We start from the raw sequence: 24,697 nt of genomic DNA on the forward strand, positions 1-24,697 counted from the left end.
TTCTTCAGTCTCTGCTTAGAGCACTTTGTGGAAACAAGTTCAAAAGTAGAAAAGCCAAAGAAGAATGGCTACGGGGATGGGGAAACAGAGGGCAGGTCTCACTTCATAGACGGACTCCAGGTCCGGACCCCGGACCCCGGAGCACGCAACAGGGTGCTGCGGGAAGACCACAGTCAGCCCACCAGCTGCGTGACCCTGGGGCCGCAGCTGCGGTCACCACTTGGGGCCACACCTGCGCCAGGGGTGGCTGTGGGGACTCGCGTATGAAGGTACCATCCTCACGAGCCGGGGCCCGGAAATGCCAACACCCTCGGTGGGCGAAGCACGCGAAACCTGGAATCCAGGCTTGACGGCTTCTGTGGGAGAGTCCTGCCTGTGCTTTCTTTTCCCGGGGCCCTTGTCCCATACTCCGCATTTCCCACCCACGGCCATCCACCTGTCCTGCCCTGTGGGTGCAGGCGTGATTACGTGGCGCTGGGACCTGGAGGCCAGGAAAGGTAGGTGGGTTTAACAAAATAGATATGTGTAGGTGGTTGTGAACCGTCACACAGGCTCACCAGTCCTGCCAAACCACAGGAGGGGGCAAGTCCTGGGAGTCAGGCCCTTTGCAGCCAGGCCTGCCTCTGTGCTCATCTGACCAGGGAGGAAGAATGCCTCTGTGCAGGGCCCAGCGGCTGTACCTTCTGAAAGCGGCAGCAGGGGGGTCTCAGGAGGAGGGCGTGTGAGTCGGGGAGGGAGAGTGGGGGGTCAGAGGAAGGACAGGAAGGTCTGAGCAGCAAAGGAGCTGCCCTGGGAACTGGAAACAGGAGCGCGTGTGTATGTGGGTGAGTGTGCGTGCACGCGTGTGCCTGTACAGGTGCCTGCAGGTGTCTGTCTGTCTACAAGTGCATGTGCGTGTGAGTGTATGCAAGTACTTGTGTGTGTGCACAGGCAGACAGGGCTAGAGAGCAGATCCAGAGCCATGATGGAGGAGGGGGCAGCAGGAACCAAGGAAGGAAGGGAACTCTCTGGCTCAGTCTGGCTTCACCAGGGGTCCTGCTGGCTTTGGACATCCCTCTGCAACCATTCCTGGTGCCAACCTTATACCTTCCAGAATGGTCAAGCTTCTCTTTAACATGGGGCACGCCAGCTTCATCATCGCTGGGGCCGTACTGTGTACCTGCAGGCCAACCTGACCATCTGCACGTGGGATGGTAGGACACACAGGGCTGCGGTCTGACAGTCGTGGGTTTGAAACCCGAGGCTGCCACTCCCTTGCCAGGTGACCTTGATGGGTCAACTCTGAGCTTTAATCAGCACCCCTGTGAAACGGTGATATTGCCATGGGGAGGCTACCCCCCGTGTGGTCAGATGAGTTCCGTTGGTGACAAGTGCATGGCTGGTGGTAAGTGCTTTACAAGTGACTCTGCCGTCTAGTCACCTTTCCTGAGGAGGCTGGCGATGCCTCTCCAGCAGCCAAAGGGCGAAGGAGTCTCAGGGAGAGCCCAAGGCCGGGCTTAGCAGCAGAGTGCTGTGCCCTTTCGTTAGGCCTGACTGCTACCACTGAGAACACAGGCGCCCTGAGAGTCTGAAGGACAGGAGATCCTTTGCCCTTGCTGGGTCATCCCTTTTAGAAAAAGCCAGGGCGCCAGAACGAGGAGCGCCCGGGAGCCCCGCAGGGGAGCAGGCATGTGTCCCTGCCAGCCCAGGGCCACCCCTCACCCTGAGCCACTGCTCCGCTTGGTCCCTGCTCTGCAGGCCTAGCACGATCACGTCGGCGTTCATGGGCGTGATCTTCAGCTTGTGCTCCTTCTTCCGCACTTGCTTCTCCTTGTGGATGACGCTGCTGCCCAGCAAGTTCACGTCCAGCTGCGGGCTGTGGTCCTTGGAGGATTTGTAGCACTAAAAGGGAAGAAAGACGCTGTGCTGCTCTGCCAGGAGCACCAGGCCTGGCCGGGTCCTGCAGAAGGGGGCCAGTGGCACAGCGGGACTCCCCAAGCCCTGGGCTCTCCCCAGCCAAACCAAAGGTGCAGAAACGTGGTCCCCGGTAACAGTAGCTCTTGTCCTTGGCGTCCAAGTGACCAGGCAGATCATCCCCTGTCCCTCATGCCTCTTCCTTGCCAGCCTCGCCCAGGGATGCCTGCCCACCCTGCTTACCCAGGCTGCTCTTAGGTCCCTGCAGGCCTCGGCGAGCTCCAGGAAGTCATCTCCTGCAGCCCACTCTCATACCTGCAGGCTGAACTCACTCTTCCCGCCTCCCCACCTGTCCGCCTTTCTCACTTACCACCCCCAGGAAGGGGTGCGTCGGGAACGAACCCCAAGCTCATTAGCTGCTTAGGTAGGAAAATGATTTGCAGCAAAAAAGAAAGGGACTCGCTTCCCCTCCCAGACAAAACACTTTGCCCCTGTCTGTCACGGGTCTAACGGGAGCCGTCACAGGACTGCGGAACGGGATTCCCAGAAAGAACGTCTACGCCGAGCACAGCGTGATGTGACCCGGGAAGAAAGTGTGATCGTAATGACTCCAAGGCACTTCAAATGAGGACATAAAACTGAATTGTAATTTAGAAAAAGAGGAAACAGGGCTGTGGTCAGAGCGCTATCTTCCAATTCCTTTATGCGTTTTGACTTATAATCAGTGTCTCAAAATACCATGACTTCTGAGACAACGCCTCTGATTCTAACATTGTGACAGGTGAATGCGGCAGCCAGAACCAGGGTAGGGAGAGCCCTGACTAGGCAGCAGGCTCTGCCCCAAACAGCCAGGGGTCAGCATGTGAGGAAGAATGAGCCCTCAGACCAGGGGACAAGATTCCCAGAAACTGCATCTATGTGACAGAACTGGGGGCAGGGGATGGTGGCAGCCCCCTGCAGAGACCTATGAAAACCAGGAGACTGGGGCACCTGGGTGGCTCAGTGGGTTAAAGCCTCTGCCTTAGGCTCGGGTCATGATCCCAGGGTCCTGGGATCGAGCCCCACATCGGGCTCTCTGCTCAGCAGGGAGCCTGCTTCCTCCTCTCTCTCTCTGCCTGCCTCTCTGCCTATTTGTGATCTGTCTGTGAAACAAATGAATTAAAAAAAAAAAAAAAAAAAAAGAAAACCAGGAGACTTTCTTAGTTAAGCAGCAGCACACTCATCCAGCCACAGGATGTTTGCAATAGCGTTTCAGGTTAGGGAGGGGAGAAAGCCTCCAGATAGAAACAGCTCCAGCCACCTGGTATCAGGGTCCATCTCCCTGACTCCCCGCAAAGAGAGAAGACGGGAACATGACAGGAGCCCAACTGACCAGGAGCCTGGTGTCCTTGATGACGCAGAGCTGCTTGGCCCACTGCCCCAGCCACTTCTTACGCCACAGGAAGGCACAAATGCGGGCGTCACGCATCAGCTCGATGCTGGCCTCAGGCGAGGGCCACTGGTAGGGGGCCGACTTGCCCTTGCTGTTTTCCTCTTCATCATAGGACTCGTAGGAGCTGCTCACCGCCTCTCCATCCTCTGCAAGGAAGACCCACGTGGTCAGGACCCCACCGGGCAGGGGACCTTTGGTCTAGGGGGAAGGGCAGGAGACAGGGGCAGCCAGGGGCCTCCAGGCCACATGGCCCCTGCCTCTCTGTGCCCTTGAACCAGACTGACAGCCACCAGCCACAGACCAGGGCAGGGCCGGCCCCCAGGCCCCCTCCGTGAACCTTCTTGGATGCCACTTCTGGCCACAGACACAAATCACCCAAACCAGGAGCGTTTCCCTTTTCCTCCTCAAATCTCATCCCAGGCTCCACAGAAATTTCAGACACGATGAGGCGCACAGGTGACTGTCCACACTTGACAAGGCCAGTCCCACCTGGGGGCCTCTGTATCATCACCTGAGGGATTAAGCAGTGGGGGGAGCCTGGCTCCCGGGGGTGGGGGGTGTTCAGAGGAAGGGGCCACCGTCTGAGCCCGAGTTGGGCACATGGTAGGCCTCCCACAGCTTGGCCGGCTCCATCCCTGGTTTTGTCCCCGGGGAGGGGCTGCAGTTTCTTCAGGTGAGATAAACCACAGCAGGAAATGGCTCTGTGGCGAAAGTGGCCATCCCTCTTGGTCACAGCCCTTTTTCCAACCCACTGCCAGCCTCCCCAGACTCCACTTGCTCTCCCACCCCTGCACACCACCCAGCACAGACAGCCCTTTCTGGTTTCCACCTCCGGCCCCTCCTCCATCTCCAGCAACCTGCCAACCCCATGCGTTTGTTCTGTCCAAGAGGATCCTAGAGCCCACCAGGCGTGAACTGTGTTCCGTTCTGTGCATGCCCCCTGTGCCTCAGTTTCTCTTCCCTCCCACCCCTCCATGGCACCTTGCAAGAGTTGCTCTGTTCTCCAGGCCTCGTTCTGCTGTTTAGGGTCAACCAAAACAAGGCGAAGAAAAAAGTAAATCAGTGAAACCCCGAAAAGCAGGACATGGAGAAAAGAGAACCTCGGGATCCCTGGTCTACCCCCCTGGCTCAACACAGGAATCCTGGCTGTGGGAACCTTGCTGCTGCTCCAGCCTCTGGTTGAATTCCCTTTGGATGGAGAGCTCACTACCTCCTGATCACTGGCTACCTACTTCTCTGACCGGGTAGCTCTAACAGAAAGTCCGGCTGCCAGCTACTTCCCTGTGACGTCCACAGACTTGTTCCATCCCCTTGAGTCAGGGTGAACGCGCCTTCTCTATCCTTCCCTCCAATCCCCTTCTGGAAAAAGTCAGCCCATGGGCCCTCACCCTTCCCTTCTGCAGAAGCCCCTTCTCCTCTCTGCACTGGGAAGACGACCACATTTGACTTAGAATACAGAAAACCAGAGGGAGGCGGGTGCCACGGTCAGCCTAGCTCCAGGGCCAATGAAGGTGTTTCACTATTTCTAACAGTAACACTTCCCATATTTTAGTATCAGCTTTCGCAGCAGTGTGGTGCCACTCCCCTTCACAGCTTAACAGAAAAGTTGCACGAGCTCCTGATCTCACGCCCATGAAATGAGCAAAGATGGGGAGGAGAGGCGTAGCCAACGGGGGACCCAAACTCTCCCGCTGCTCGTAGTATCGGAAACGCACACGAACCTATCAGAAAACACGGCGGCAGCGCGTTGCTATGAGAGCTGTAAACACACCCCTACCCTTGACCCAGTTACCCCAGTCCTGGGAGTCCATCCTAGGAAACCGGGGTGTGGGGAAGGGGTGTACATGCATCCAGATGTTCATTCCAGGGTCATTCACAGCCATCCCAGATGGCAGGATGCACGCACTTCGGGGCAGGCCGAGCCACCACGATCGCCAGGAGCTCTGACCACTAGTGTGCAGCTCGGTAAGGAGGATGGGGAGGGACGAGGCACAGTTAAAATTCCCTATGGGGGAGTGCCTGGGTGGCTCAGTGGGTTAAAGCCTCTGCCTTCGGCTCAGGTCATGGTCTCAGGGTCCTGGGATCGAGCCCCACATCGGGCTCTCTGCTCAGCAGGAGCCTGCTTCCCTTCCTCTCTCTTTGCCTGCATCTCTGCCTACTTGTGATCTCTATCTGTCAAATAAATAAATAAAATCTTAAAAAAAAAAAATTCCCTGTGCAGACGGATCGGTGCCGGGAGGCAGCAGGACAACCTCAAGTAGAGCTGATCTGATCCGGTGCTGGGAGCTGGGGGATTTTATTAAAAAACAGAAAGTCCTCCTTGTCCATATGGTATAATCTATTCACTAAGGGAAATCAGAAGGACGAGGCAATGTCACCGGGATGCCTCCCTTCATAACAAAAAATTAATGGAGGGAGGTCGCAGAGTTTAGCAGGAAGACGTTGACCAACCTCCCCCACTGTTGGTGCTTCTGGGGATGGCCCAGGCATCCGTGGAAAATTCTAACACCGGCCCATCCATCTCCAGAGGGCTGTGGGGAAGCTGAGAAGAAACAGCCAATCCCAGTTACCTCAAACCACCTGGAGTAGCTTCGGGGACACTTGGGCAAAGGTACTGTCAGTTTCTTATTTATCTCTAAGAGCGATCATAGCAGGGCCGTGAAAGCAAGACAGATACGTGGCTTCCAGGGGTCCAGGATGAAGAGGAGTGAAAGGCAGGAGGCTCACGGTATTCCATCCCCTTTCTGCATCCCTGGGCGGGACCCCTCGCCCCATGTGCTGCTGGTGGTCTTTGGGAACAGAGGGCAGAACCACCACGCAGCCCTCTGGTCCTGCACCCGTGCAGGCATCACGCCTTCGGATGCCATCAGCAGAGGTCTGTGGAAGGTGGAGCAAGCCTCTCCTTCTGGAAGGGCGAGACACGTGTGCACATGCAGGACCCATGCACAAGGCTGGGAAGAGATCAGAGGCCACCCCCGGGCATGCATCCCATCTCCGAGAGCCAGGCAGCAGGCACAGAGACACAGGCATTCCAGCTCTGGGGACAAACAGTACCCAAGGTGATCGTGGCGTAAATGACTCCCTCAGGCACCTGCACCCATCTGGGGACTCCAGTGGGGGAAAAGCCGCCAGAGTGACCTGTGTGACATCCAGAAGCACAGAGAAAGGTGAGACGGAGAGAGACAAGGTGAAGAGAGGGACAGACCCAAGCGCAGAGAGAGACACAGAGGAACCCAGATGTGACCCCATGGCTGCCTGTCCCCCGGAAGCGAGGACTTTCCCACCAGAGGTGTGGGCTTCTCGGGATCGGCCCCAGCCGGTTCGTTTTCCAGCCCCCACCCCTCCAGAGATGACCACATAACGACCCAGTCACCAGTGCAATGTGGGTAAAAGTCACTTCAGGCTGGTACTTTTAAGAAGCATGAAGGGGTTCTCCGCTTGCTCTCTGCAGAGGATTCCGTGGCCTTAGAGGGTAGCCGAGCCCACACCGTTAGGAGCCTAAGCTTCCCACTGACCAGTAACACCCACACTGAACTGCTCATGAGAAAGAGATTCGTGTCGTGTAACTATGCACTGGGAAGAGAGTTATTTGTTCCAGGAGCTGCCATGAGCCCAGCACGAGACATCACAGCCAAGCAGCTGACCTCTCGTGCACGACGGACCGGCCCTCCCCTCGGCATGGGCCGTCAGGGCACGGACTCAACTTGCACCTGGAGAGAGGGGCCTGACCCTTGAGAGCAGTGTGGGGACAAGCAGCTGGGCAACTGGTCTCCTGTGGGAAGTCTACACATCGCTGGTGGCCGAAGGCCATTCCTCCTGCCGTGACCAGCTCCAGCAGCTGATGGCGGGGCGGGTGGGGGCTGGCCAGGGGACACGCAGGAACCAAGGGCAGGCCGGCGGGAAACATGGGTGAAGCCCTCCCTTGGTGGCCCATGTGACCAAGTCTCTCCAAGTCATCCTCGGTCCTTGTCCTGGCAGAACAGGAAAGGCCGCTGACAGCTCGCTACCCACCTCCTCACAGGGACACCCCAGTCCCAGCTAAAAGCAACACGAATTCACATCCGGGACAAATGCTGAGAAGCTTGAGTCCACTTGTTTACGATGGGATGAAGTGTCTGCCCCATAAACAGGCCCCCGGGAGTGTCTGGGATGCAGGCCCCGGCTGGCTCGGGCCACACCCAGGAGAGCAGGGTTTAAGACCATGGAGGTACCCGCCATGCTGAGTCACGGCTTCCGCCTTCCAGAGGCATCCAGACAGCAGCGCCACACCCTCACCTTGGTCTGAAATCACGGCCCTGTCGGGGACTCGGCAACATCCCACACGCTCAGTGGGTTCAAGCGAAGCGAGGTCTGGCCACAAAGCCGGCCTCCCAGAATAAAATAACCTCACTCCAAACAGGTCCTCACCTCCCACACAGTTCCTGGGGCCGGAGGCAGTAGGTAAAGTGTGAAGAAAGAAGGATCTGACGTGGCTCCAAGGGTCTGGTCCCCTGTGTTCTCTGGTCCTCCTCTTTACGGAGCCAGCAGCGCCCCTCCCCGGCCAAGCTCATTCCTACACCGCGGACCCTCGCCTCTTACATGGGCAAACTGCTTTATGCTTTCAAAGACCTTTCACTCACCAAGGAAGGAAGCCGACTGAGGTAAGAAGGGCAGAGTGAGGGGACCAGAGTCCAGCTGCTTGGGTGCGCAGGCCACAACACACTCTCTCTTCCAGAATCTGTGGGGCCTTTCTGTGCTATTGAATCCCTACCCCAGGAGCACTTCTGATCTGACTTGCCCAGGCTGAGCACCACTGGCCGAAGACAGAGGGGTCCAGCATGAGCCCTGTCCCTGTGGTACAGGGGTCAGTCACTAAGTAACCTCCCAGTGGCTTGCACTCTCGTCAGAAAGAAGCCAAAGTCCTTCCCGTGGCCTGAGGCTGACCCCTTGGTCCCCAACCTTCATCTCTCCCCTCGCTTCGGCCCCACTGGCCTCCTTGCTGCTCCCTAGGCATGCCGAGAGCCCTCCTGCTTCAGGAGCTCTGCAAGTGCTGTGCAGTCTAGGAAGTTCTTCCAGCAGGTCTCTGCCCTCGCCCATGGCCCACTTCATTCAGGAATCAGCTCAAGGTCATGCTACCAGAGAGCCCCTCCATACCTGAGAACACTCTCTCCCACCCCAACCAGGCCCTGTGTTTTCCATCCTAACTAACACTGTTATCACCCATCCCCTGACACAGCCTAGGTTTACCTGTTGTCTGTCTCTCCTCACAGAATCTAAATGCTGTGACTCTGGGCTCTCCTGAGCTCCTGACTCATGGAAGCATGCTTGGAAGACAGAGTGAGCACGGTTAACTAGGAGTCCAATGAAAGCCACCCTGGAACGGGCTCTGACTCAGCCTGACCACATTCTCTTTGCTTCCAAGCACCCCTGGGCCAACACGCCTCTCCTCCATCTCATTTCTGTGCTCAGCACTGTTTGAGTGTCCGGCAGGAAGAGCGAAAGGATTAGACACAGTAAAGCAGCTGACTGTGGGCCATCCTAAGCCCCTTCTTACAGGCAGGTCTGGGTCTGCGGTGCCGCTCAGCTCTCCATAGAGCAGAGGTCCAAGGCTCTGCAGCCAGTTCTCAACTCCAGCCAGACTCTCTGGAAAGGGCAGCCCAGGCCATCCTCTGTGTCCAGCACTGGCATCTGTGCAAGAAGCGGTCGCCCCCTCCGAGCCCCAGCCCTGGCCCAGGATGTACCATTGAGGGATGCATCGTACGGCTCAGCCTCTTCATAGTAACCCTCTGGAGACTCGATCTTTGGGATAGAGAGCTGTTTCCGCTCTGGAATCTGTGGAATGAACAAATAAACATTTTCAGATACGATACACTGGGAACGACTTGGCATTAACCCTTTGGGTGGAAGGAGGGAAGTCTAGAAGCAGGAAAAAAAAAAAAAAGATGCCCAGTCAGGAGGGAGACCATGGAATGCCACGGCTCCCATCAGCCACCACGTCCACGGGTTTGCTTCCAGTGAAGGGCCTTGGACGTGGTGCTTAACCTTGCCGAGTCTTAGCATTCTCCTCTGCAAAATGAGATTGAAACCCCCCCAACACGCACACAAAACAGCATTGTGTCCATGATGCAGAATCCACATAAGGGTCCAGATGGTGTTGGGCTGTTATGGCTTCTAAGTACCATATACTTCCTAAATGACAAGGGCTAATGAAACGCACATGTAGGGAGAGGACCAGGGCTCTAAATCCTAAATTTTTACAGTAAGTTCAATCATTCGGTCAGGAAACACTGGACAGCTCCCGTACCCCAGCTGTGAGGGACACATCCAGATGTTGAGGGGTCAGTCCTGGGGACAGTCAACTAGGTAGTGAGTGTTCAAGGCCTCCAACCTAGTGCATTGTGAATTGTGTTCTAGGAAATAAGGTCAAAGTTCTGCGGGAACCCACATGGTGCGGGGGAACATTCACCAATTAGAGGACACGATCTTTGAGCAGAGTCTCGAAGATGACCCCGAGGTTCTTATGGGGTCTAGGGATGAATGAGCACAATTTGAGAAGAAAAAAGAATATAGGCAGGCATGTAGAAGGAGAGCATGAAATCCTCCATTGGACCATGAAACTCATCTTAGGAGTCACAGCAGGGGAGAAAAGATGAAGTTGATTGTTACATAAGTATTACTATATACCGGTCATAAAGGTATAAGGATCCATCCCCACCAGTCTCTGACGTCTCCCTGAATCACGCGAGCCCTCAGGAGGGCTAAGGGAATATTCATAATGAGAGAACAGAAATGGAAAAGTCTGCAGTGCATTCCTACTTCTGGTTTTTCTGGTTTTGGGGAGTCCTTATGCTGGGCATTTGGGGGGCTCCAAGTGAAAGCAGTAGAAAGTGGTGGGGGGTCGGGAGAAGATGGAAGGAAGGCAGCCAATGGAAAGACACCACGGGGCCCTGGGCTCAGAGGGACCTCTGGGTCTTGGATTCCCTGCCCTACTGGCAGGAGAAAGGGAGGATCCAGAAACCCCAGCCTCTGAAAATGAGTTTCTTTGAGGGATCTATGATGGAGATAGCTGCCCTGGTCTCAGCCCAGGAGCTGCTAGGCGAGCAGTCAGCCTGGGCTGGGGTCCCTGTGGGACAGTACTCAGCAGGGAATGCAAGAGTGCCCACTCCCAGCCTCCTCCAGGGCAGGGCAAGGCCCCTGCAGCTGCTTCAGCAAAACCAGCATCCCAGAGCCGAGTGCGGCCTGGTGTCTAGAGTCTGTTCATACGGACTTTGCAGCAAGTAGAACTTGGTTTCGATCAGGGCTGTAAGACTCCAAATATTGAACTGTGAGGATATGACGCCCTCTCTCTCTCTCTCCCTATAAGACAAGAATAAAACCAGGGTTGTCTTGATGGGTTCCCTGAGACAAAACATGACAGGGTTTTGCAGCCCCTGGCCCGTATCAAGCACAAGGAGGCTGTCGTCAACGTCTGGGGGCCATCCAAGACCTGGGGCGGGGGAGGGGAGCCACAGGAGCCAGGTCACTGGATCACCGTCCGGCAGGTGGGGACAGATTTACCTGCAGAGGGTCGGCAAGGCCAGGCCACAATCTGGGCCCAACACAGGAGCCTTCTCAGTTCATCCGGCCTCACATCAAGAGAGCGGACACAAGACCCCAAGGCAGGCTCCAAGCGGCTCTCAGCCCCCAGAGATGCAATGCCCCACAGGCAAGAAGGAGCAGAGTCCTGCGCTCTTTTCCTGAGCAGATGAGTTGCAGCCCGGGGCTGGCAGACACGGCTGTGAGCGGCGTCCCGGGCCAGGCCGTGCACGCCGCACACAGTGGGCGCCATCAGGAGCTGCCAAGGGATGACCTTGTCGCTTTGCTCCCACAAGCCCGGTGAGCGGGGTCTGCTCCTCTCAGCCACTCCCTTGACCACGTCTGAGAAAGGCCTGCCGAGAGCCGGCTTCCCGGGGTTCAAGTGGGAAACATCCTCTCCCCGACCCTTCCGTGGGAAGCAGCAAGGTCCTTGAGGATGGGTCCTGGAGCTCACGTTTCCTAAGCTGGCCCGGCCTCCAGCTCCAGCATTCAAGAAGCCCCACCTCCATCAGGTGGTACGGGAACCCTTGTCTTGGTGAGAAGGTGGATCCCCTCCAGAGAGAAGCTCCAAGCACCCAAGCTCCAGGTCCAGCCCGGATTCCTGCTATCAAAACAGGACAATGGGGGTGCCTGGGTAGCTCGGTTGGCTAAGCAACGGCCTTCAGCTCAGGTCATGATCCTGGAGCCCCAGGATCAAGTCCCACATCGGGCTCCCTGACCAGCAGGGAGTCTGCTTCTCCCTCTGACCTTCTCCCATCTCATGCTCTCTCTCTCCCTCTCATTCTCTCACATATATAAATAAAATCTTTAAAAAAAAAAAAAAAGGACAATGGGGGAATGAACCTTTCCTCAGGAGTTCCTCACAGGTCCTTCTCACCACAGGGGTCCCTTTGTCCTATCTGGGTGTTAGAGCACGAGGGAGTGTTTTCTGAGAGTCTCCTAAGCTTGATGCTGTAAAGACACCTATAAATGAAGAGGCAAAATAGGGCCGTAGTCGGAATCCGATCTCCCGGGCTAGGCTTTGAATCCTGCCAGGCTGTGTGACCCCAGGCAACTTACTTGACCTCTCTGAGCCTCAGTTCCTCCACCGCAAAATGGGGAGAGAAATACCTGCCCCACGGGGTCACTGTAAGGATTAAATTCTGCCCAGCACTATTATTCAATATATATGAATTTTTACTAACCTAAAAAATATGAAAGTATCAGTGAAGGGAGAAAAGTTGCCTACATACATGTTCAGTAAAGGAAGAGCAGCTGTCACCTGAGGGGACGGAGAAGTTTGGTGTCGCCCAAGCTGAAGCCCAAGCTCAGCCTCATTGAAGAAGACAGTCCCCGCCCTCAAGGCCGCTGGGACAAAACCTAAGCACTTGAGTCAAGTTAAAGGATCAAACGAAGGGGCGCCTGGGTGGCTCAGTGGGTTAAAGCCTCTGCCTTCGGCTCAGGTCATGACCCCAGGGTCCTGGGATCGAGCCCCGCATAGGCTCTCTGCTCAGCAGGGAGCCTGCTTCCCCATCTCTCTCTACCTGCCTCTCTGCCTACTTGTGATCTCTCTCTGTCAAATAAATACATAAATTCTTAAAAGTTAAAAAAAAGGATCAAACGATTCCCCCCAAATTCAGGAGAGAGTCACATAATTACACAGGTGTAATGGCCTGTTCTCTGAAGTCAAAGGAGTGAGAGATGCTAATTTCTCGGGGTTAAGACTAAAGGAGCAGTACTTTAATTATCATCATCATTGTGAGGATTTAGGTTGGAGACAGTAAATGAAGAGGTAGAAGAGATGTGACTTCACAACCGGAAAGAAGGCTCTGAGAATCCATGGGAAGGGGCCGGGAAGAAAGCCGCCCTGCTCAGCACGAATTGCCAGAGGTCTGCAAACTTTATCTGCAAAGGGCCAAAAACACATACTTACGGGATCTGCAGGCCATTTGGAGTCTCTGATCTCAGCTATTCAACTCTGCGAATGCAGAGCAAAAGCATCCATAGATAATACACAACCGAGAAGTATGGCTCTGTTCCAATAAAACTTTATTTACAAAAGCAGTGGCTGTGGATTTGGCTAGGGGGCTACAGTTTGCAGATTCTGATTGAGATTAGATACAAGATCTCAAAGAAAGAGGTAACCCAGATGACCTGAGGGGTCTCTGCGGATATGAGCAACCTGCCCCAGCGTGCCCTGTGGAATGTTCCAGGGACAGGGACAGCAGATCCAGCCAGCCCTAGCTCCCCAGACCGGCCACAGCAACATCCTCTTGCGGAGTTGGCTGCCTCCCTCCTAGAGCAGCTCACTTAAGCCCAGCACCAATGCATGTTCAGGCTGTAAGGGAGCTGGGGAGGGGAGGGCTAGGCTAACCAGGGCCAGGAACAGCGCCAGCAAACATCTGCTTCTCCTACAGTGACCGCAGCACCTGGCCTTGCACACAGCTGCCTGAGTCACCGCTCACGCCCACGAGGTCGCTCCAGACCCCTGGTTGCTTCTCCCATTGTCTGCTACCCCACTAACCCCGGGAAAGGGACGGAAGGGGACCCGAGCCACCAGAGAGGGAATCAGGGCTTCCTAAGCCTGCCCCAGAGGCCACACTCCTGGCGCAGGCACCGGCTTGGAGGACCCCAGGCAGACTTCTGTTTCAGCCGTCAGCAAGCCTGGAGCCAGGCCTCAGGGGCACAAGCTTCACGGCACCCCGAGGCTCTGCGGTCAGGGTGGGAAGGGGCACGGGATTTCTGTATCTCAGGAAGAGAGGTTACAAGGTCGCTTCAACCTCAAGCCACGCTCACTCCCTCCCTCCCTCCTGCTCTGATTCTCTCATTCTCCTCCCCTGGAGCCAGAAGACACAGCTGTTTCCCACCCCACCCTCCTCCTCAGAGGGCTGGGGCTGAAGAGCGAAGGTTGCCAGACTTGACCAGAGGAGGCCTGTGGGAGGGAGGGCGGGCGGGCGGGCGTGTGTGCGCGCGGGAGGCCAAGAACTCGCTTTCTCCACACCTTGCTCACTTGGTCCATGGGAGTCCCCTACTGTCGGGGGTGGGCACCCCAAACAGGACAAGGAGGGACCCAGGAAGGGCAGCAGTCAGGTCAGTAGCCCCTGTCCTTCTCAGCAGAGAAACCCCACAAGGATGAGGGTAACGTCAGCCTGCCTGGCGAAACCCTCCCCTGGGGCTAGGACTGCGTCTATGGGAGCAACTGCCTCACGCCTGAAGGGCCCCCTGGGGTGGTGTTATTTTTTGGGTGGTGACAGTTCTCCCAACTCCAGGGTTTCTCTCAGAGGCCAATACAAGCCTCTCTGGGCCCCAAATGGCCCCGCAGTCCCGGCCAACACAAGAAGACTGTGCTAGGGGAGGCGGCCGCCCTAGTCTTGTTCGGAGTCCCCGTGGCTCCTATCACAGGGCCCTTGGGACCTGCGCAGGAGCCAGCAACGCAGGAGTCAGGTTCCCAGCAGCCGCCAGGACCAGGGCGGCCTGATTCTCACTAGGACCTGGTCTCGCGCCACCATGACCCCCGCCATACCTGCAAAGCAATTTCCAGAGCAAGTCAGCGCCCCCCAGGACTCGGTGCCCATGACCCTGGCCTGGTGGGAGCCTCCTGGCGCAGGTGTTGACCCAGAAGCGGCTGCCCCAGGTGGGTATGGTAGGCATTGGCCCTTCTGCTACCCAGGAGCTGACGGCCCTGATCAGAATCTGATGCTGAGTTCCTGAAAGTTCCAGCTCAGAGCAGCTGCCTCCCCTCCCCGACCCACCTGGCAGTGCCTGAAACACACCAGAAAAACCAGAGCATCACCCACTGGTTTGTGCAGGGGCTAAGTAAGGGTCTGGCCTGGAGGGGCCGCACCCCCTCTCCCTGGTCCTAGAGCCGAAAGTGAGGGGAGCCTGCGGCCGGGAGAACAGAATGGACGCCTTCACTCTGCTGCAAAGAAGTGCTTCCAGCAGCGGGGCGGCAGAAGGGCCTGGAAACCAAGAACCTGCACTCAGACCTGGGCCCTGCTATGTCCCAGAGGTGGGCCCCTGGCTGGCTCTTTTAACTGAACCTGTTTCTTCATATAGAAACAGTGAAAGAAGTCTGCACCTCTAGCCACATGGCGGGGAGGACCATGTTTGTGTGCATCGGGGTGGCTAGCTACTCTGGTGTGGCCGTCACCTGCTTTGTCAGCATCCTGGGGACACCAGGACCTCAGGCTCAAGCCACCAAGTCTCACCCAGCCTGAGATGAAGAGTCTCTGTGAGCTGTCTCCCAGAGGGAGGGCTTCGTGCAGTGGGATGCTATCCCAGGCATTCCAGAACAGCCTGCCAGCTGTGAGAGCAGCCTGAGGAGCCTGGCCACCTCCGGAGAGGCTTGGATGGAGAGATGCTAATTTCTCGGGGTTAAGATGGAGGGAGCCAGGCTGGGGTCGGCCTCGGCAGGAACCTGAGCCCACAGATCTGTCCCTAGGTGGCACGGTAGGAGCTCAGTGCCCACAGAATCGCACCGCTTCGTGCTGGTGCTGAACCCAGGACCTGCTGCCCATAGAAAGAAATCCTTCCACTTCCTGACCCAAGGACCTGATACCTATAGAAATCCTTCCCACTTCTCACCTCGTACAGCTCAGGAAACCTCCGTGACCAGGTCCTAGACAGGAAAGAACTTGGCTGCAAATTCTGGTTCTGTCGCTTTCTGTGTGTACAATGTTCAGACGCTATAAACTTGCCGATTCTTGATTTCCTCGCTCATTAAATATAAACACAGCTGCCCGCCTCCCCGAAAGCTGACCTAGGACGCTATGCACGGCCTTAGCCTGTCAAGCAAGACGATCGTAGGAGACAGAGATTCACATTGTTTCGAACACCAGGAAAACGAAGGGCCAGAGACCTTAAATGACTTGCTCAAGTTCAAGAGCTCGTACCTGGCAGCACTGAGACTGAACCCAGGCCTGCAGCGTTCCGTAATTCATTCCATCCACCTCTCCATCCATGAACAGATACATGCGCATGGCCTACTGTGTGCGGACACAGGCCAGGAAGCAGTAAACGAGAGACACTCTCCCCATCCTGGGCAGCTCACGTCTGGTCGGGGAGGCAAATAGTACGAAGACCATTTTGACGGTGGTGAGTGCCATGGAGGGGTCACTGGCCATGGGGCAGACAGTAGGGATGGACAGAGGTGTGATGTCTCATGTATTGGGCCAAGGAAAGCCTGTCTGTGAAAGCCTGAGAGGTGAGGAGGTGGCAGCCACTGAAGAGTCAGGGTCCACAAAGGACCAAGGCCCTGAGGCAACACTGACATGTGGTCCCATCCAGGGACAGGAGCCCAGTGAGAAGCAGGTACACTGAGGCTGGAGATGCAGCTGGCGCCAGGCTGTGTAGACCGTGTAAGCTGTGGGGCTGGGTTAAGGAACACGGATTTTTTTCCTCCCTAAGTTCAATGAAAGCCTTTGGCAGGTTTGAAGCAGGAAGTGCAAAGTGATATGATTTACATTCCTAGAAGTTCTCTGCGGCCTGAACTGGGGACCATGGCTCAACATGGCACTCCTCGCATGGTGCTGGAGGGAGCCCGGTAGAGCCTCAAACACATGGCGGCATTTGATGAAGCCAACTAGCTCCCTGCATCTCCCACTCCCATAAGTCCTGAGTACTGCGGTCCTGGGCAATGATGTCACCTGCAGGCAGGCATTCTTTAGCTCCGTCTCTCCCAGTGCCTTGCCCCATGTCCTGCACACAGTATGTGTGCACACAGAAGGTGCACACAGTAGGTGCTCAGAAAATGCCAGCCACATGGGGGGACTGACGCCTGTGAAAACAACTGGAATTTCACAGAGGCCCCAGTCAGGAAATCAGGGGTCTCCGGTGAACACTTACGATCTTGGGTGGCGGGAGGTCTGGAAGACTCTTCTGTGGGGCCAGAGAGTGCTGGCCAGGCTCCCCGTTGGCCAGTAGGTTCTGCTCCTCGGGTGCTGTGGGCAGCGAAGAGGAGAAGGCTTCGGTGAGGGGTGCTCGGCCTCCCAGCCTTATCCCTCCCATTATCCCAGGATGTCTGGTCACATGGACCATGAGATCTATTTGAGCAAGTGTTAATTACCCAGGTGGGCAGTCCCAGGGGCCAATGTGGTTTTTTGGCCAAGAATAGTGTATAAGTGGTGCCTCAGCCAGGGGCAGATTCCTCAGAAGGTTTCCAGCAAGCTCCGCACCGTCTCTTCCCCTTGCCCTATGCCAAAAATGGCCCAGCCACAGAGCTTTAGTGAGCAGGGAAGCTGTTCCCAGCCCCGACCCTGTGATTACGGCTCTTTCCATCCCAGAAGGGAAACGACCGTGGGCACAGTGGCAGCTGGTGTGTCAGTCATTTCTGCTGAGCCCCAGGCTTGGCCATGGAACAGAAGGTGCCAAAGCCACACGGGAGGACTGGCTACCAGCCCTCGGCGCACCTGCCTGACCGTCTCAGCCAGCGGCCCAGCCAGCCCCAGGACAGACAAACTCAAACAGATTTGACCTCTGGGCTTGGGTGGCTGGCAGCTGGAGCCAAGCCTTGGACAGGACCAAGAGCCCCACAGCGCTGCGTCCCCACCTCTTGCTAAGCCTCTGCATTTCGGTCACAGGCTGGGGAGTTGGGAGATAGGGCTTCTAATCCCCTCTCCTCAGCAGCACGGCAGCTCTGCAGATGCTGGGCCTCCCTGAGGTCCTGCCAGACCTCCTGAAGGTCTTCAGAGAAAAGGAGAGCCAAACAGAGCAGAGGACGGAGATGTCATGGAAGACACAGTATATCCTTCCAACGTGAGATACAATATTTTGCCGAGAGAGCACCTTGAGCAAAACTTTTGATTAAGGCAGGTGCAGGCATCAGCGTTTCCGTCCCCTGTTACTGCCCCGCCCGCACGCCCATACAATCCAGACTTCTATCAAAAGATATAAAGCTGGGGCTTTGTGGAATCAGCACCATACAATGGCTGCTTTCCTAGAACACCTGACTGTGACTTCCTACTCCTGGGATGATGCTGGGAAAAGCTGAGACTTTAGGGCTTTATCCACGAAGGGGACATGAGACCTTTAAGAGGCAAGGAGGTGGCTTGATGGAATGTCCCAAAATACATCCACCCGAAATACCATCAGCCAAAATGTGAGTGCCAGAAATAACTCCACTGGGCTGTCTGGTGCTGGCTGGGAGGAAGCGGGGCGGGGAATGGGACCAAAGCTTATGCCTCCCCCTCCCGGAAGCCGGCCGAGATCAGCAGCGCTAGCCTCTACCTTTGTCTTGGGACCCCGCATTCTGCTGCTTGTTGACGGTCACTTTGTTCATATAAATGTACTCCTCATCAGAACCTGCAGAGGGAGGATGGAAGACAAAGGTTTCATGGGATTCCACAACGGGAAATGGCCCTAGAGAGAAACAGGGTCCCCCCGAGAGACTGTCATTAGCCTGGGTTCCAGTAAAAGCATACAACATTTTGACTTGATTGAAAGAGTCCATTATAGAGTTGACAAATTTCCAAAAACAGAAAGGCCAAGCCGCTGACTGTGAATTTTCTAACTTGAGGGTGGGGGTGAAGGGGAAGGGAGAGGGAAGAGATAGGAGCAGAAGGGTAGCTTCAGGAATGAGAGTGGAAAGGCACCCGTACCTCAAAGGCCTACCCCATATTCCACCAAGGAGATTTCTCTGGGTTTTCTAGCATTTCATTTAAATCGTAAAATATTTCTGGTGATCTTATTTATTCATTAGAGAGAGAGAGAGCACAAGCAGGGGGGAGGGAGAGGGAGAAGCAGACTCCCTGCTGAGCAGGAAGCACAATACTGGGCTTAATTCCAGGACCCTGGGATCCTGACCTGAGGCAAAGGCAGATGCTTAACAAGCTGAGCCACCCAAGTGCCCCTAAAATCATTTCTGTGTAGGCTACCTTTCCAGTGCCTGTCTGGCCAGAGAAATGATAGTCTCCTAACACTGCTCAGTTTCTTATGCCCCAAAGACCCTTTCTTCAGAAGACAGCTCATCCAAATGCTTCTCCTCTTAGACATCCTCCTGCATTTCCTTTTTTGCCCCTTAATTTGCATTTCCTAGAAGCTTGTGGCTCCACTGGAGACTATGTCCCCAAGTGAGAGAACCCGAGTCAACCCCCAGGTGAAGGAAGCAGCCTAGGGTCAGACTCACGCCACAGACCGCCCAGCCTCCAGCCCAAAGGCCTGCAAAACCAGAGCCCTGGAAACCCAGAAGAACACGGGGAGGACCCAGGCAGAGGTGTCTTCTGCCATCGGTCTGCGGGATCACCACCCCAGTGCCAGGCCCTGCCAGACCTGTCAGCAACATCACCCCAACCTGCTGGAGTTCATGGGAGGGAACTATGAGGTCTAAATTAGCTAGCCACAACTGGTAGCCTTCCACTCAGTGAAAGCCAGAGTGGTCGGGTCAGGACCCTCCCCAGAGGAGAGCACACAGAAAAGGGCTCTGCAGGAGTCGGGGCAGCAAGTTCAGGCATTAATCGTGTAATTCAGAGCAGAAGAGATAACTCACCGGCCCTGTCTGCCTAGCACGGAAAACAACAGTGATGCACACTGCCTGTTTTTACCGAACTCTTAAGTCTCCAAGAGAACAAAACACAAATATTAAGTTACTTTAAAAAGTTAATCCTATAACTAAAAAAGATTAAAAATGACAGTCGAAACCATGGAGAATGGCTCAAAGGCTCGATAATGGGAAAAGTTGGGGGAAAAAAATCACACATCAGCATGAACAACAGCAGTCACCTTTAAAAACAAACGATTACTAGAGAGTGTGTCAGTTGGCACAGACATTTTGGAAGAGATTTGGGAGGATAATTTAAGTGTTCGTATTCTTTTTTTTTTTTTCCCCAAGTGTTCATCACCTTTAACCCAGTATTTCCACTGCCAGAAATTTATCCTAAAGATAAACTCCAGCATGTAAACAAAGTTTTATTTGAGGATGTTTATTGTAATGTTGTAGGAGTTTGTGTGTGTGTGTGTTTTTTTTTAAGATTTTATTTGTTTGAGAGAAGGAGGGAGAGAGAGCACAAGTGAGAGGGTAGGGTGGAGGGAGATGGAGAAGCAGGCTTCCTGCGGATCAGGACCCTGGTATCATGACCTGAGATGAAGGCAGATGCGCAATCAACTGAGCTATCCAGGTGCCCCTGTACGAGGTTTCTTTTAAATTATAAAACCTAAGGGCGCCTGGGTGGCTCGGTGGGTTGGGCCTCTGCCTTCAGCTCAGGTCATGATCTCAGGGTCCTGGGATCGAGCCCCCCATTGGGCTCTCTGCTCGGTGGGGAGCCTGCCTCCCTCCCTCCCTTTTCTCTCTGCCTGCCTCTCTGCCTACTTGTGATCTCTGTTAAATAAATAAAACCTTTAATAAAAAAAATAATAAATTACAAAACCTAATGCCACTAACCAGAGGCTAGCTGAATGTCACTGTTCATCCACCCGTGGACACTACCCAACTGCGAAAAATATCAAAGTAGCTCTATGTCCACAATTACAGAGATATCCAACACTTAGAGAATCATGTTTCAAAATAGCCAAAAAAGAAAAATATGGGAACTGTCAGCACATGAAAATGTGCACAGACAGCAATTCTAAATGTAAAAATAACGTAAAGCGGAATACAGAGGCAAACCACGACTACATAAAAATATTCAGAGGATACCAATAAAGCTCAATTAATAGGAATTGAAGGAATGTAAATAGTGCGGTGTTAATCTTATGTTCACTTATTTTTTTCTTACTGTTGACTAAAGCCACATTCTTGTAAAAAGAAAAAAAAAAAAGGCAAGATATTATTGTCATTGTTTTAACTGATAGATTCGGGGCAGGTGCTTTCTCCCCAAGATGGCAGCTTGTAAATTGCAGAGAAAACGCATAGCACCGGCCACTTCTCGAGGCTGTTTCCTGCCTTGGGCCCTCTGCTGCAGGCCGCATGGCTGATCAGGTTTTGATTCTCTGGGTAGCTAATTCAGGACCATCCAGGTTGGTAAGTAAGATCCTCCCAGGACCATCTGCAATCCTGGGAAATGCCCAGTGAACTTGGCCCTATAACGGGGGGTGGCTGAGCTGTCCTGTGTCTGGCAGGTGGTAGCCTTGGTTGGAGAATTTTCTATCATTCTCTCATTCATTTTCAGAAGTGCACTGAGCACCCAGCACTATGCGAGGTGCTGGGCATACGGCACAGAATGAAATAGAAGACACTGTTTCTACCTTTGTAACCTAACATGGGTGGGGGAAACGGATCCTCCTGGGACAGTCAACACAAGCAGGTAGGAAATGACAACAGCACAGGTACGGTTGGGAAGGAGAGCTTAGTGTGCACTGAGTAAAGCACATGACTCCTGGGGAATGACCCTTGTGTGAAGGGGGTGGTCTTTCCCAGAGAACGGGAGGGACAGGAAGGAGGGACAGGGACCCTCTTTGCTACAGTTGGATAGACAGAACATCAGCAGATTTCCCATCTGAAGGGCTCTCCCGACACTTTCCCAGACTCTCTGAGCAGGGCACTGGGAGATCTACAGCCCTCTCAGGTGAAAACAGGAACAAAGAGTAAATCTCCTGTAAACAAAACTCAAACCCTGCCTTGACCTCACCATGCAGATGAAAGGCAAAGTAGAAAATTCTTGTTTCACCCATACAATAAAAGATCAGAAAACCCAAATTTGGAAAGGGTAAACACATATACTCTCTTTCTCTCGGTCTCAGACTCTGCCCAAAATGTGTGGGAGTAAACAACAGCTCAGCCAGTGTAGACCACAGACTATCTCAAAATGATCAGCCTGCCTCCACCTACAAGTCCCATCAAGCTGAGCTAATTGTCTGGAACGTACACAGCAAGAAGGGCCTGGGAGGCTGGGAAGGAAGACAGATGCTTTGATTTCAGGGACTTGGGATTCTGTCCCGTGCAGCACGATTTCAGTGGTGCAGATGAGTCTGAAATATGGGGCAAGGGTGGGGAAGACAGCAGTTAGGGCCACCTGCCCAGTCCCAAGCCACTCGCAGCCATGTGACTTGAAGAGGAGACTCTCCAGTTGAGAAGACGAGGACAACTCTCTCATTGACTTGGGGTAGGAACGAGGTGGCACCATCCATGTCATTTCATACACTAAGCCCCACGCTGGGACAGAGTATATGCACAAAAGCTGTTTGCTGCTGCTCTGACCACTCTGCGAGCTAAGACAGAGCAAAGAGGACCAGAATGGACACCAGGAACAGGAGTGGTAGCCACAGGTCTCGGTAAGGCTGTGCACGCACTTCCGGTGGTCTGAGTGGTGCACTGTGGGCAATTCACGTCGGGGCGCCTCCTGTAAGCTGCGGAGACTGACGGTGGGGGGAGGGTCTGACTTTATCAGAGCAGAAGATGCAAAGATCTAGGGTGAAACAAAGGTCATCCTACAGGAAGCTACACAGCACATGACCCCAAAGAGGGGGAGCCCACCCAGGGGGCCCTGAGAGAGTGATCAGAACCAGGAGCCCGGGCTCAGAGCCCAACCCATGGGTCTTCCAATTCCCAGTGGAGCTGCTGTCTATCATTAAACATCTCAAGTCAGAGCACATCTGATCTGACCTGTCGGTGGGACGGGAGTGTGCTTCTTACAGAGCTGCCTTGATAGATCCTGCCTTGGGGTGACTCCTCTCTAACTCACCCTCTTTGTAATGTGCCTTTCTCACCTCGCCTTCCCACCTTTGATGTGCTGCTGACCAGCACTGGCGCAGGCCAGCAAGGCTTGCCATGGAGCCGGTAGGAGCCTGGGAACCCCAGGGTGGCCTGGGGAGCAGCAAAGGCTCCAAACTGGGCTCCAGGAAATCGCCTCTCAGAGAAGGCTAAGGAAGCCAGTTCATCTGGGCACAAGAGAAGGCCACCGGGCGGATGGCAAACGCGCCTCAGCGTTAGGACTTCTCTCCCACTCAGAGAGTAAAAACTAGGTCCACAGGGAACAAAGGAAAGGAAAAGCGACCCCAAAACGTAGCCTGGTGGGTCCAGGTTGGACGTGTGGGGGAATCTGGATGCAGAGGGTCTGCTTCCCTCCTGGAGCGTGCGTCTTGGCGGCTCCTGCCACTGGGCACGTGGATCACATGCCCTCTTCCGGTCCCCCGCTGTCCCGAAATATCACTTCCCATTCTCAAACATCCGATGTAAAAATAGACTCAACTAAACTGTCAGAACTTCACAAGAAGGCTTTAAAAAAAAAAAAAAGAAAGAAAGAAAATCTGAGTGTGCTTGAAATGAAACCACACGCCCGCAAGAAGACTTGAGCGAGAATGTTCAGAGCAGTCTTATTAGTCGTAATAGCCCAAACCCGTGAACACAACACAGGTATGGTGGGAGAAATTAAAACAACGGTTCCCTTGGGACGAGGGTGGGGGTGGGGAGGAATTCGCTGAGAAGGGGCAAGAAAGAACTTTCTGGAATGATAAAAATGTTCTCTGTCTTGTTTGGGATGGTAGGTACACGGGTGTACACAATTTTCAGAACTCACTGTACTGGATACTTAAGATCTACGTACTTGGGTGTATATAAAATCCACCTCAATAAAAAGGATAAGAAACAAAAAACAGGTACTTAGGGTTCTGTGATCTACAGCTTTAAAACTATGTTTTCCTCTGGGCCACAGGACACTGGCAAGTGACTTCAACTCTGCAGACCTCATCTGTAACACCCTCGTCTGTAGCAACAGCACCAAGCTCAGAGAGGGGCCTTGAACATGAAACAAGTTAATACGTGTGCACGTAGGAACATGTGCACGTAGGAACGTGTGCATGTAGGAAATGCTCAATTAAGCATTGGCTCTTACCTGGACAGTTCCCTAGCCCTTCACTACTTTGAGCAAATGAAGAAAAGTCCTTTGGAAACATTTTGCTTAAAACCACACTCAGGGCTGCTGTGTTGAGTGTTCAGAGATTTCCTGGGCTCACATTCAGGTCACGTCACCCCTGGACCACCGCGAGGGGCTGAACTGCGTTCCCCACCCCCATCACCCAAATTCATCTATGAAGTCCTCACCCTGAATACCTCAGAATGTGATTCTGGTAGGGGAAAGGGTCCTTGATGTCAAACGGGGCCACCAGGGTGGGCCCCAGTCCAACAGGACTGGTGTTCTTATATGAAGAGGAGGTTTGGACGCAAACCCAGGGGGAAGATGGTCTGAAGACCCAGACAGAAGGCAGCCACTTACAGCCAATGAGGGAGGCCTCTGAAGGAATCCACCCTGACCAAAGCCTTGATCTCAGATTTCTGGCCTCCAGAACTCTGAGAAAACAAATTTCTATTGTTTAAGCCACCCAGTCAGTGGGACTTTGTTGTGGCAGCCTGAGCATGACTATCTTTCTGTTTCCATGGGGACCTCTCGGAGGCCCCCGGGTCACACTTACTGCTGCTCTTGGTGTAGACCCGGAGGAGCTCAGCCAGGCTGCTCTTCTTCACCACAGCTGTGCTGCTTAGGTTCTCCTGGTCAAGAATCTTGAGGAAGTCATCCAGCTCTGTCAACAGCTGCTCCAGGGCTAGAGACAGAAAAGAGAACCCTTTATAGTTGCTTCCTGCTCTCCGAAGGGCCAGGTCAGACACACCCCCAGATCCTGTACCATCTCGCCATGGGCCCTGCGGTCCTGCATGGGAGGGACTTGGGGGGAGCCCTGAGAGCACCTAGGAGGCCCAGCCAAAAGAGGGATTCCCAGAGCTGGGGTCTGGGGGAGGAAAAGCAGGCCCTTGGTTTTGAGATGGATGACGCTGGCTGAAGCTGCAGGTCTACCATTTGCTAGAGCAACGGCGGCCAAGACAGCCCAGCCAAGCCCGTCAAGCCATGACAGTCTGCAAACAGGATTGCTTCCTTAATAAAAAGCCAATCAGGACAGCTCAGGACCTAGAGAACTTAA

The 24,697-nt window shown here is 54.4% G+C and overlaps 1 protein-coding gene across 5 annotated transcripts in view; it reads right to left on the bottom strand.

Moving 5' to 3' along the window:
- AFAP1L2 (actin filament associated protein 1 like 2) overlaps positions 1-24,697 on the bottom strand; it is a 95,533-nt gene that overhangs the window by 13,441 nt on the left and 57,395 nt on the right. For 4 of the 5 annotated variants that reach the window (XM_047702520.1, XM_047702518.1, XM_047702519.1 and 1 more), the window contains 6 exons: positions 24,197-24,325; positions 18,083-18,157; positions 16,703-16,797; positions 9,046-9,136; positions 3,266-3,471; positions 1,702-1,881 (listed from right to left, as the gene is read on the bottom strand). In XM_047702520.1, coding sequence (XP_047558476.1) covers positions 1,702-1,881; positions 3,266-3,471; positions 9,046-9,136; positions 16,703-16,797; positions 18,083-18,157; positions 24,197-24,325 — 776 coding nt within the window. Of the gene's footprint in view, positions 1-1,701; positions 1,882-3,265; positions 3,472-6,379; positions 6,464-9,045; positions 9,137-16,702; positions 16,798-18,082; positions 18,158-24,196; positions 24,326-24,697 lie in introns of all 5 variants that reach the window. The other variant, XM_047702523.1, reaches the window with a different exon arrangement.

Source organism: Lutra lutra, chromosome 14, assembly GCF_902655055.1.
Source record: "Lutra lutra chromosome 14, mLutLut1.2, whole genome shotgun sequence".
NCBI classification, from domain to species: domain Eukaryota; kingdom Metazoa; phylum Chordata; class Mammalia; order Carnivora; family Mustelidae; genus Lutra; species Lutra lutra.